Source organism: Diceros bicornis, chromosome 21 (genome assembly GCF_020826845.1).
Source record: "Diceros bicornis minor isolate mBicDic1 chromosome 21, mDicBic1.mat.cur, whole genome shotgun sequence".
Taxonomy (NCBI): domain Eukaryota; kingdom Metazoa; phylum Chordata; class Mammalia; order Perissodactyla; family Rhinocerotidae; genus Diceros; species Diceros bicornis.
Genome location: NC_080760.1, coordinates 29350816 through 29363858, shown reverse-complemented (window position 1 = coordinate 29363858; position 13043 = coordinate 29350816). Strand labels below are relative to the sequence as shown.

General features: G+C 35.1%; 1 protein-coding gene across 3 annotated transcripts in view; it reads left to right on the top strand.

The window, feature by feature from the left end:
* Window positions 1–13043, top strand: part of CSMD3 (CUB and Sushi multiple domains 3) — a 1210091-nt gene that overhangs the window by 1135651 nt on the left and 61397 nt on the right. For 2 of the 3 annotated variants that reach the window (XM_058564813.1, XM_058564811.1), the window contains 2 exons: window positions 1396–1590; window positions 4195–4368. In XM_058564813.1, coding sequence (XP_058420796.1) covers window positions 1396–1590; window positions 4195–4368 — 369 coding nt within the window. The remainder of the gene's footprint in view (window positions 1–1395; window positions 1591–4194; window positions 4369–13043) is intronic. The other variant, XM_058564812.1, reaches the window with a different exon arrangement.

Sequence of the window (13043 nt, the reverse complement as noted above, 5' to 3'; positions counted from 1 at the left end):
ACTACTTTAATAGGTAAATGACTATTATATAATGGTGATAGAAAATAATTTTGATAAAATATTTGGTAGCAGAAGGATTGGAAAATGTTAGTTTAAATAAGGTATTTGAATTTTCTCTATATTTCAGTTATTTCTTCTCATATAATACTGACATTTCAACTTAGCCATGATTTCATTTAAAATGAAGGTTGTTAAATTATTTTCAATCTTAACATAGGTGTCTAATAATGCTTCTACTTATGTTGAGCAAGTTTTGAATTAGCCAAAGTTATATCACAACTCTTGCATAAAAATGTCATTCTAATAAAACAAATTTCCTCAAAATATAGTCATTCCAGAACTTAAGAACTAAGAGAGTAGATTTTTTCCATATCTGCCTATTGTGACTAATGCTACAATGAATATGAAAGTGCAACTATCTCTTCAAGATCCTGATTTCATTTCCTTTGGATATATATCCTGAAGTGAGATTGCTGAATCATACGGTAGTTCTATTCTTAATTTTTTTTTTTTTTTTTTTTTGAAGATCAGCCCTGAGCTAACATCCATGCTAATCCTCCTCTTTTTGCTGAGGAAGACCGGCCCTGAGCTAACATCTATTGCCAGTCCTCCTCCTTTTTTTTTTCCCCAAAGCCCCAGTAGAGAGTTGCATGTCATAGTTGCACATCCTTCCAGTTGCTGTACGTGGGACGTGGCCCCAGCATGGCCAGAGAAGCGGCGCGTCAGTGTGTGCCTGGGATCCGAACCCGGGCCTCCAACAGCAGAGCACATACACTCAACCGCTAAGACACGGGGCCAGCCCACTATTCTTAAATTTTTGAGGAATCTCCGAATGGGCTATATTCCATAATGGCTATACCAGTTTACATTCTCACCAACTTGTACAAGGGTTCCTTTTATTCCACATCCTGTCAATTATACCTCAGTAAAGCTGAGAAAAAAAGAGATAAGAATACTTTTAAATCAGCTTCAAATAAATGAGACAATATTAACTAACTTATATCATTGGAATGATTCATCACTAAAATGCATATCATATCCTCTTGTACTAAGGAATAAACTTGGATATAGTAATCAAAAAAAAAAAAGAAGAGAGTAGAGATAAGGCAGTAATAAGGATTCTAGGTGGATAGAATAATATGTACAGAGACTTTGAAGTGTGAAATGGCAGGACATGTTCAAGGAACTGCCAGCAGTACCACAGAGCTGGGGCAAGTGAAAAAGATTAACATAGAAAAGAAATTAGAAACAAATGCTAAAGGATCTTGTATAGCACAATAGTGAATGAACTAAGGCAGTGATGATGTAAAGGATGAAATAGACATGAAATATAGTTAGGGAGTAGAATAGATATGACTGACTTATTAGCATTTATGGTCTTGGTTTTTTGTATAGTTGTTACATGTCCAAGCATCAATTCCTTTACCTTGGAACACGGAAGATGGCGAATTGTGAATGGCTCCCATTACGAATACAAAACTAAGGTAGTTTTCAGCTGTGACCCTGGTTATCATGGAATAGGTCCTGCTTCAATTGAATGCCTTCCTAATGGTACCTGGAGTTGGAGAAATGAAAGACCATATTGCCAAAGTAAGTATGTACTTTGGTAAATTTATTTCATAAGCTATCGTTGGTGATTGAATTGCTTGATCACTTCCTTTTCCAAACTCGCTAGAGCAATCATGGGACAACATTATTAAAAAAGGTCATTTATTCTCATTATGTTTTTAAGTTTTCTAACTATTTTTTGTATTAGTAAGTGCTTATGAAAAAAGCATTGGCTTTGGGTTCAGAAATCCTGTGTCTGGAGTCTAGGTCTATCATTTAAAACAGCTAGATAATGTTTATTGTACACTTACAACTTGACAGGCACTACTTTTAGCTCTTTACATGTATTATTACATTTATTCCTTAGTTGTCATTCTATAAATTAGTTGATATTATTATATTCATTTTATCAAAAAGGAACCTGAGCTCCGCATTTAATCATTTTACATGAATCACAGAGCCTGTAAATGGTGGAGAAATGGGATTTAACCCAAGCAGTCTGACTACAGCCCCTGGCTTTTAATCACTATGTTATATGATGTTTATTTTCTCTGATCCCCAATTTCTTAAATTAGAAAATTATGATAATATATCTCATAGTTATTATAAAGATTTAATCGTATGACGTTGAAAATGTCGGCTAGAATATGATTCACAGCAGGAGCTCAATAAATATTTATTGAGTCAAATTAAACATGTCATTCCATTTCCATGCATTCTTATAATATAATTGGCCAGTGTCTAATGTAGATAAGCTAACTGAACATAGGATATTCAGATGAAATATCTTGAACTTCCTTTGAACTTTCTTCACTACGTTTATTGAGTTTTTACTTTGTGCCAGGAAATATGCTAGGCTGAAAATTCATCCTTTTATTTCGTGTCCAAAACAACTCTATGGCATTTATGGCATACACACTCATAATTTATAAATAAACTAATAAAAGAATCAGAAGCCTAAATAAGATTATGATAATTAAGAAATTTAACATAGCAAATTGTCTATGTGTAGTAAGTACCTAGTATTATTTTACTTACGAATATTTTATTTCCCAATTTATTTTCTTAATGTCCATACAAGTGTAGGATTTTGGGGTTGCCCTTTTTTATAAGAAAATCATAATGTCAAATTAAAATCTCAAAAATAGTTATCTAAATTATCTTTGATATTCTAAAAATACTGCATCTGTATTTGTAAATTTTTGCCCTATTCATTTGGATTTCTCCTAGGATTTTTCTCTGTCTCCAGTCTCGTTGTTCTTCCAGTATAATTTCATTAAAAAGGCACATGGAATAGGGACGTTTCAAGGAGCTAGGAAAAAAGCATCTACAAAGGAAACATTAATTTAATCAGACATTCGACAAATGTTTGCCCAATTCCTTTGTGCTCTATCCTCTATTATGTAGAAGGGTTTAGGTGATATGTAAGATCAGGTTCCTGGCCACAGGTAAGAATGGGGGAAAGACAAGGAATCTAAGAATTGCGATTCATTGAGAAAATAGAAAGAATAGTAATTTTTCTGGTCCTCGATTTACTCATCTTTTAAATGAAAATAATATAAATATTCATATTAGTTTATAAATATTATAGCTACCTCAAAGGATTGTTGGGAAATTAGTTCAAAACAATCAGTACATTTTAAATTTTATATGCAACCATTTGAAGTTTGCAAAATTTCGATTTATTAATGGCCACCTAATGCCTAGAGCTGAAAGCCAGAGCTGGAGCCAGAATAAAACACTCTGGGCTAGTGGTTAAGTAAGGGTTCTGGAGTTAGACTGCTGGGTTTCCGTTTTGATTTAGCTATACGGGCTGTGTAAACTTATTAAAGTTACTTAACTTCTTTGTGCCCATATCCTAGTACATAAATCAGATAACAACTGCACCTACCTCATAAAGTTGTTTCGAGAATTATGTAAGTTAAAGCGCTAGTAATAGAGTCTGGTACGAAATAAGCACTTAATAAACATTTTCCATTATTGTTTTTAGTCTAGAAAGGCATTTCATTTGTAATCTTTAAATATGAAGGAGTCATAAGCGCTGGGTTCTGAATGACCTAGCAAGTCAGTTAATCTTTTTAAAAATTTTTTAAAGCCTGCAAACAAAATGTGAAATATGATTATATCTACTGGTTCTTGTGAGAATCAAATGATATTTCGCATGTAAAGTTCTTTATTAACTGTATAGTCTGAGCAAAAACTAGTTGTAATTACTATCTTAGCATTATTTTAAATAATGAGGAAACTTTGGCTCAGTTTGGTAAGTCACAGGGATTACCCAACGTCATCTTGATAAGTCAGAGAAAGATTTTGGACTAATGAATTATCCTTTCTTTAATGTTGTGGAGTTTTTTTCACTACAACCTGCTGAGTGACCAAGTCGGCTATGCAAAAAATGCAAAGAAAATACCTTCATTATGTGTCACTGTCACTTAGAAGGTTTTATGGGAACTCAAGGGGAATAAATTTTAAAATTATGTCATCTGTTTTCTCTGCATTTTCACACTCATTCAAATGTGTTTTACAGATGTCAATTTCAGTTTTAAATACATCAAATCATAGGGAATTTAAAGTGTTAAAAGCAGGGTTTTGACCAAGTACATATTGATTGTCTTTAAGCATTTTTACTTTTTAATTTTTTTCAAGTTATTTCCTGTGGAGAACTACCTACACCTCCAAATGGAAATAAGATTGGAACTCAAATTTCGTATGGCTCAACAGCCATCTTTACCTGCGATTCTGGATTCATGCTTGTGGGCTCTGCTGTACGGGAATGCCTTTCTTCGGGTCTTTGGAGTGGTTCTGAAACCAAGTGCCTAGGTACAGATTTTTAAATCATTTTAACCAAACTTTTTTTTATGCTCTGGAAAGGAGGCAGCCTTTTTCCATGATATGAGATGACAACTTATACTCACTCAATAAGGATGCTAAATAGCCAGAAAATATTTAACTTTAAAAATATTTCATGGCAGAAAAGCTATTAAATGATAACTCTTAATCAACTAATATTCCAAATAAGCATCTTATGTCATTAAGGAGAGACACATTTTCTTCCAGGCATGGTGAAAATAAAAAGGTGAAAACTAATTGCTGAAAATTATATGTCTGCATACTCAGCTGGATTAATCGCTGTAGCAGTTAATTCATTCTAAACCATAGTCAATTCTCCTTTCACCGATTTGCTTAAGGTAGTGACTGAAGAAGAAAAACAATTTCCATATTTAAATATCTTTTTCCCTTTTTATTTCATAAGATTTCAACACGTTTACTATTACTTTCTATTAAAACTTTAAAACTATATTTTTTCAAACCTGATTTTAGACAAATAGGATTGTTTTCCCTTTAGGGTTCTTTGAATTCATTATGAAAAACTGTTCAGTAAAAGAAACTGAACTAGCTAGTTTGTCTTACCCCTCCTCTTTTATTATTAAAAGAATATTATGATTTATGCTTTTTCTCTTTTTTAAAGTCTTCAATAATTTCTTTAATATTAAGAGGATGGTATGATTTATGCTTTATTTTTCTCTAAAATGATTTCAAGATATGACAGCAAATACTGAATTAGATATAATGAAAATTTTTCTAATAATTATTCAGTTATCTGTTGGGAACAAGGCATAATCTTTTTGTTTACTAATTTAAAGTTGCTGATTACTATAAACAGGGTATTGCTAAATTTGTACAATGTTTTGTCTCTAAAATTTACTGTTTAATAATACAATACATGGCAGAAAAGTCTATACTTCGGCAATTTGAATATATTGTTTTGCTAATAAGGTTGAAAATATTCATGGTAATACAATCGCTATTGGAAACTTAAAAAGGTGTAGCTAGAGGTTTCAGTTAAAATTCCTCTTTTACCCACTTTCAGGCATATTTTTGAATAGGTATACTTGGAAAACTAGCAACAGTGGTTTCTTTATAAGAACACATATATTTGAATAGGCTATAAGACTACAGTATGAAAAAGAAAGTAGTAAATAAATTAAATCTTTCTGTATTAATACAGGATTAAATCATTAAATATTTCTTAATAGTTCCTAAACTGATTTTGGTTATGTTGATTTCAATTACAGATTATTTAGTTTACTTATATATTTGAAAGTATACATGTAAACTAAATTTAAAATACTATATTTTATGACATTTATGCCCTGATGGGCCAGCCCTCGTGGTCTAGCGGTTAAGAGTCAGTGCTTTCACTGTCGTGGTCCCGGTTTGTTTCCCAGTCAGGGAACCACACCACCTGGCTGTGGGTTGTCATACTGTGGTGGCTGCGTGTTGCTGTGATGCTGAAAGCTATGCCACCAGGATTTCAAATACCGGCACAGTTACCCATGGTGGACAGGTTTCAGCGGAGTCTTCCAGACCAAGACTAGGAAAAAGGATGTGGTCACTCACTCCCGAAAAAATTGGCCATGAAAACCCTATGAATAGCAGCGGAGCATTGTCTGATATAGGGCTGGAAGGTGAGAGGATGGCGCAAAAATACCGGGCAGGGTTCTTTACACAGGGTCGTTAGCAGTTGGTGTCAACTCAATGGCACTAACAACAACAAAAAATTCCCTGATGAACTGTTATTATATATGGTATATTATGTACTGATTATTGTATGCAGAGGGTCGTTTTATTCACCTATTTAGAATCCTGATTCTGTTCCCTAGAGAGACAGGGCATAAAAGAAATATTTATAAGAAAACATTGCCTCTCAGTCTATGGGGACAACATCATGGTCCATTGTAGAGGATATGGTGTTGACGTCTAATATAAATGCAAAAGAATGTTGATTGGAGGAAAGCGCAGTTGCCAAACGAGCAAATCCTAGAACCTTTTGCTTGGAGTTGACCCTAAGGATTCATGTAGTCCATCCATTTTTCTCATATTTGAAAACAACTTGTCCTTATAGCCCCAGACACTTTAGGCTTAGAATGACCACTAGAATGTTCTTATAATTGTTTCTCTAAATATAAAGCATTTATTCCTAATCCCCAAGGATATTATTATGCATTTTTCAAGTGAAAGACACGACAACAAACACCTATATGCCCACCATCTAGACTCTACAATTAGCATTTTGTCATGTTTGCTTATCACGTATCTATCCATCCTTCCAGGCCTCTATCAATTGGTTTAATTTTTTGATGCATTTTGAAGTAAGTTGCAGAATCCAGTATACGTCATTGCTCGACATTTCAGCCTACCCATCATTAGCTAGATTTCAATATTTGCTTACCATCCTTGTTGCCCTTTTACTGTGGCAAAATGTATATGTGAGCAACAAAATGTGCGGATCATAAATATGCTGTTAGATGAGTTTTGACAAAAGTGTACCCCAGTGTAACTCAAACCACTCTGTAGTTATAGAACATTACCATTACCTAAGAAAGATTCCTCATGGCCCTTCACAGTCAATCTGCAGCTCTCCTTCCCCTCCACCCTGAGACAATAACTGTTCTGATTTTTTTCACCATATGTCAGTTCTCTCTGTTCTAGAAAATTAATACAAATGGAATCCTAAATTATGTACTCTTTTGTGTAAGGTTTCTTTCATTCTCTTTCATCCACGTGGTTGTGTATATTGGTGATTTGGATTTTTTTATTGCTGAGTAGAATTCCATGGTATGAATATGCCACACTTTAAACAATCCCTGTTGATAGACTCCTGGGCTCTGTCCAGTTTGGGGATATTATGAATAAAGATGCTATGAATATTCATGTTGGCATATGCATTTTTTTGGTGGGCTTATGCATTCATTTTTCTTGGATATTCAGGAGTAAAATTCCTGGAAGAGTTCTCGTTGTCTCACATTTTCTCCAGCGTGTGGTGTAACTAATCTTTTAATTTTGTCCATTCTGTTGGGTACATAAAGGTATCTTACAAGATTTTAATTTGCATTGTCTTGATGACTGCTGATGTAGTACAGTTTCTTGGGCTTATTGGCCATTTGTAAATTTTACTTTATGAAGTAGTGAAGTAACTTTTATATTGAACTGCCTTTTATTATGAACTATAGAAGTTCTTTATGTGTTCTGGTTGCAAGTCCTTCATCGTTATATGTTTTATGAATATTTTCTCTCAGCCTGTGACTTGCTTATTCATTTCTTTTTTTTTTTTTTTTTGGTTTATTGCAGTAACATTGGTTTAGAACATTGTAAAAATTTCAGGTGTACATCATTGTACTTCTATTTCTGCATAGATTACATCATGTCCACCACCAAAATACTAATTACAACCCATCACCACACACATGTACCCAATTATCCCTTTCACCCTCCTCCCTCCCCCCTTCCCCTCTGGTAACCACCAATCCAATCTCTGTCCCTATGTGTTTGTTTATTGTTGTTATTATCTACTACTTAATGAAGGAAATCATACGGTATTTGACCTTCTCCCTCTGACTTATTTCACTTTGCGTTATACTCTGAATGTCCATCCATGTTGTCACAAATGGCTGGATCTCATCGTTTCTTATGGTTGAGTAGTATTCCACTGTGTATATATACCACATCTTCTTTATCCGTTCGTCCCTTGATGGGCACTTAGGTTGCTTCCAAGTCTTGGCTATTGTGAATAACGCTGCAATGAACACAGGGGTGCATGTACCTTTGCAAATCGGTGTTTTCAAGTTCTTTGGATAAATACCCAACAGTGGAATAGCTGGATCATATGGTAGTTCTATCCTTGATTTCTTGAGGAATCTCCATACTGTTTTCCATAGTGGCTGCACCAGTTTGCACTCCCACCAGCAGTGTATGGGAGTTCCCTTCTCTCCACATGCTCTCCAACACATGTTGTTTCCTGTCTTGTTAATTATAGCCATTCTGACGGGCGTCAGGTGATATCTCATTGTAGTTTTGATTTGCATTTCCGTGATAGTTAGTGATTTTGAACATCTTTTCATGTGTCTGTTGGCCATCTGTATATCTTCTTTGGAGAAATGTCTGTTCATGTCTTTTGCCCATTTTTTAATTGGGTTGGTAGTTTTTTTGTTGATGAGATGCATGAGTTCTTTATGTATTTTGGAGATTAAGCCCTTATCAGAAGTATGGTTTGCAAATATCTTCTCCCAATTGTTAGGTGGTCTTTTCGTTTTGTTGATGGTTTCCTTTGCTGTGCAGAAGATTTTTAGTTTGATGTAGTCCCATTTGTTTATTTTTTCTGTTGTTTCTCTTGCCCGGTCAGACGTGATGTTTGAAAAGATGTTGCTAAGACCGATGTCGAAGAGCGTACTGCCTATGTTTTCTTCTAAAAGTTTCACAGTTTCAGGTCTTACATTCAAATCTTTAATCCATTTGGAGTTAATTTTTGTGTATGGTGTAAGGTAAGGGTCTACTTTCATTTTTTTGCATGTGGCTGTCCCGTTTTCCCAACACCATTTGTTGAAGAGACTTTCTTTTCTCCACTGTATGTTCTTGGCTCCTTTGTCAAAGATTAGCTGTCCATAGATGCGTGGGTTTATTTCTGGGCTTTCGATTCTATTCCATTGATCTGTGTGTCTGTTTTTGTGCCAGTACCATGCTGTTTTGGTTACTATAGCTTTGTAGCATATTTTGAAATCAGGGAGTGTGATACCTCCAGCTTTGTTCTTTTTTCTCAGGATTCCTTTAGCTATTCGGGGTCTTTTGTTGTTCCATATAAATTTTAGGATTCTTTGTTCTATTTCTGTGAAAAATGTTGTTGGAACTTTGACAGAGATTGCACTGAATCTATAGATGGCTTTAGGAAGTATGGACATCTTAACTATGTTAATTCTTCCAATCCAAGAGCACGGAATATCTTTCCATTTCTTTGTGTCTTCTTCAATTTCTTTCAGAAATGTTTTATAGTTTTCGGTGTACAGATCTTTCACCTCTTTGGTTAAGTTTATTCCTAGGTATTTTATTCTTTTTGTTGCAATTGTAAATGGGATGGTATTCTTAATTTCTCTTTCTGCTACTTCGTTGTTAGTGTACAGAAATGCAACTGATTTTTGTATGTTGATTTTGTATCTTGCAACTTTACCATATTCGTTTATTACTTCTAAAAGTTTTCTGGTGGATTCTTTAGGGTTTTCTATATATAAAATCATGTCATCTGCAAATCGTGACAGTTTCACTTCTTCCTTTCCAATTTGGATCCCTGTTATTTCTTTCTCTTGCCTGATTGCTCTGGCTAGGACTTCCAGTGCTATGTTAAATAGGAGTGGTGACAGTGGGCATCCTTGTCTGGTTCCTGTTCTTAGAGGGATAGCTTTCAGTTTTTCACCATTGAGGATGATATTAGCTGTGGGTTTCTCATATATGGTCTTTATTATGTTGAGGTACTTTCCTTCTATACCCATTTTATTCAGAGTTTTTATCATAAATGGATGCTGGATCTTGTCAAATGCTTTCTCTGCATCTATTGAGATGATCATGTGATGTTTATTCTTCATTTTATTAATGTGGTGTATTACGTTGATTGATTTGCGAATGTTAAACCATCCCTGCATCCCTGGAATAAATCCCACTTGATCATGGTGTATAATCTTTTTAACGTATTGTATTATGCGATTTGCTAGTATTTTGTTGAGGATTTTTGCATCGATGTTCATCAGTGATATTGGCCTGTAATTTTCTTTTTTTTGTGTTGTCCTTCTCTGGTTTTGGTATTAGGGTAATGTCAGCATCGTAGAATGAGTTAGGGAGCTTCCCCCCCTCCTCAATTTTTTGGAAGAGTTTGAGAAGGATAGGTATTAAGTCTTCTTTGAATGTTTGGTAGAATTCACCAGGGAAGCCGTCTGGTCCTGGACTTTTATTTTTGGGGAGGTTTGTGATTACTATTTCGATCTCCTTACTGGTGATTGGTCTATTCAAATTCTCTACTTCTTCTTGATCCAGTTTTGGGAGGTTTTGTGATTCTAAGAATTTATCCATTTCTTCCAGATTGTCGAATTGGTTGGCATATAGCTTTTCATAGTATTCTCTTATAATCTTTTGTATTTCTGAGGTGTCTGTTGTAACCTCTCCTCTTTCATTTCTGATTTTACTTATTTGTGCCTTCTCTCTTTTTTTCTTGGTGAGTATAGCTAAAGATTTGTCAATTTTGTTGATCTTTTCAAAGAACCAGCTCTTGGTTTTATGAATTTTTTCTATTGTTTTTTTGGTCTCTATTTCATTTATTTCTGCTCTGATTTTTACGATTTCCCTTCTTCTACTGATTTTGGGCTTGGTTTGTTCTTCTTTTTCCAGTTCCTTTAGGTGCATTGTTAGATTGTTTATTTGAGATTTTTCTTGTTTGTTGAGATAGGCCTGTATCGCTATAAACTTCCCTCTTAGAACCGCTTTTGCTGTATCCCATAAATTCTGGCATGTCGTATTTTCATTTTCATTTGTCTCCAGGTATTTTTTGATTTCTTCTTTGATTTCTTTGTTAACCCAGTCGTTGTTAAGTAGCATTTTGTTTAATCTCCACGTATTTGTGGCTTTTCTGATTTTCTTTCTATAGTTGATTTCTAGTTTCATACCGTTGTGGTCAGAAAAGATGCTTGGTATTATTTCAATCTTCTTAAATTTATGGAGACTTGTTTTGTGGCCTAATATGTGATCAATCCTGGAGAATGTTCCATGTGCATTTGAAAAGAACATGTATTCTTCGGTTTTTGGATGGAATGCTCTGTATATATCTACTAGGTCCATCTGTTCTAGTGTGTCGTTTAAGGCCAATGTTTCCTTATTGATCTTCTGTTTGGATGATCTATCCATTGGTGTAAGTGGAGTGTTCAAGTCCCCTACTATTATTGTGTTACTGTCTATTTCTGCTTTTATGTCTGTTAATAATTGTTTTATATATTTAGGTGCACCTACATTGGGTGCGTAGATATTTACAAGTGTTATATCCTCTTGTTGGATTGTTCCCTTGATCATTATGTAATGCCCTTCTTTGTCTCTTTTTACAGTTTTTGTTTTAAAGTCTATTTTATCTGATATGAGTACTGCTACCCCAGCTTTCTTTTCATTGCCATTTGCGTGGAGTATCTTTTTCCATCCCTTCACTTTCAGTTTGTGAGTGTCTTTAGGTCTGAAGTGTGTCTCTTGTATGCAGCATATATATGGGCCTTATTTTTTTATCCAATCAGCCACCCTATGCCTTTTAATTGGAGCATTTAGTCCATTGACGTGTAAAGTAGCTATTGATAAGTATGTACTTACTGCCATTTTTTAATTTTTTTCTTTTTTTCCTCAGTGCTTTAGTAGTCCTTCTCTGTTCCTTTCTTCTTCTATACAGAATTGATGGTCACTTTAGTTTGACCTCTGTCTGAAAGCTGTACCCTTTAACTCCCCTCCTCCCTCCTTTTATGTTTTTGATATCATATCTAACCTCTTTTTTGTGCATTTGTATCCATTACGTTGTAATCATGGAAATAGATAATTTTTCCTATTTGTGTTCTTCTCTTTTCCCCTTAAATCAGTCCTTTTAACATTTCTTGTAGCACTGGTTTCTTGGTGACAAACTCCTTTAATTTTTGCTTATCTGGGAAAATTTTGATCTCTCCTTCCATTTTGAATGATAACCTTGCTGGGTAGAGTATTCTTGGCTGTAAGTTTTTTCCTTTTAGCACTTTCAATATATCGTGCCATTCTCTTCTAACCTGTAAGGTTTCTGCTGAGAAGTCAGCTGATAGCCTTTTGGGGTTTCCTTTGTATGTAACTTGACATTCTCTTGCGGCTTTTAGGATTCTCTCTTTATCTTTAATTCTGGACATTTTGATTATGATGTGTCTTGGTGTGGGCCTCCGTGGGTTTATCTTGTTTGGGGCTCTCTGTGCTTCCTGTACCTGGATGTCTGTTTCCTTCTTTAGGTTGGGGAAGTTTTCATCTATTATTTCTTGAAATAGATTCTTGGCCCCTTTGTCTCTCTCTTTTCCTTCTGGGACACCTATAACACGGATGTTAGTGCGCTTGATGTTGTCCCCGAGGTCCCTTACATTGTCCTCACTCTTTTTAATTCTCTTCTCTTTTACCTGTTCACCTTGGGTAATTTCTTCTAGTCTTTCGTCCAGCTCACAGATCCGTTCTTCTGTATCCTCTACTCTGCTTTTGAGTCCCTCTAATGAATTTTTCATTTCCAGTATTGTATTCTTCATTTCTGATTGGTTCTTTTTTATATCTTCCATTTCTTTGTTGACATTCTCACTGAGTTCATCTATTCTTCTCCCCAGATCAGTGAGCATCCTTAACACTCTTAGTTTGAACTCTCTGTCAGGTAGGTTGTTTGTTTCTGTTTCACTTAGTTCCTTTTCTGGGGTTTTGTCCTGTTCCCTTACTTGGAATGTATTCTTTTGCCTCCTCATTTTGCCTCTTTCCCTGTGCTTGTGTCTACGTATTAGGTAGGTCAGCTACGTCTCCTGCTCTTGGATAGGTGACCTTATGTAAGTGATGCCTTAGGAGGCTTCCACTGTGCTTCCCTCAGTTCTCAATGTTCCAGGGTTGATCCTTATGTGGGCTACGTGTGTCCTTCTGTTGTGGCCTGTTTG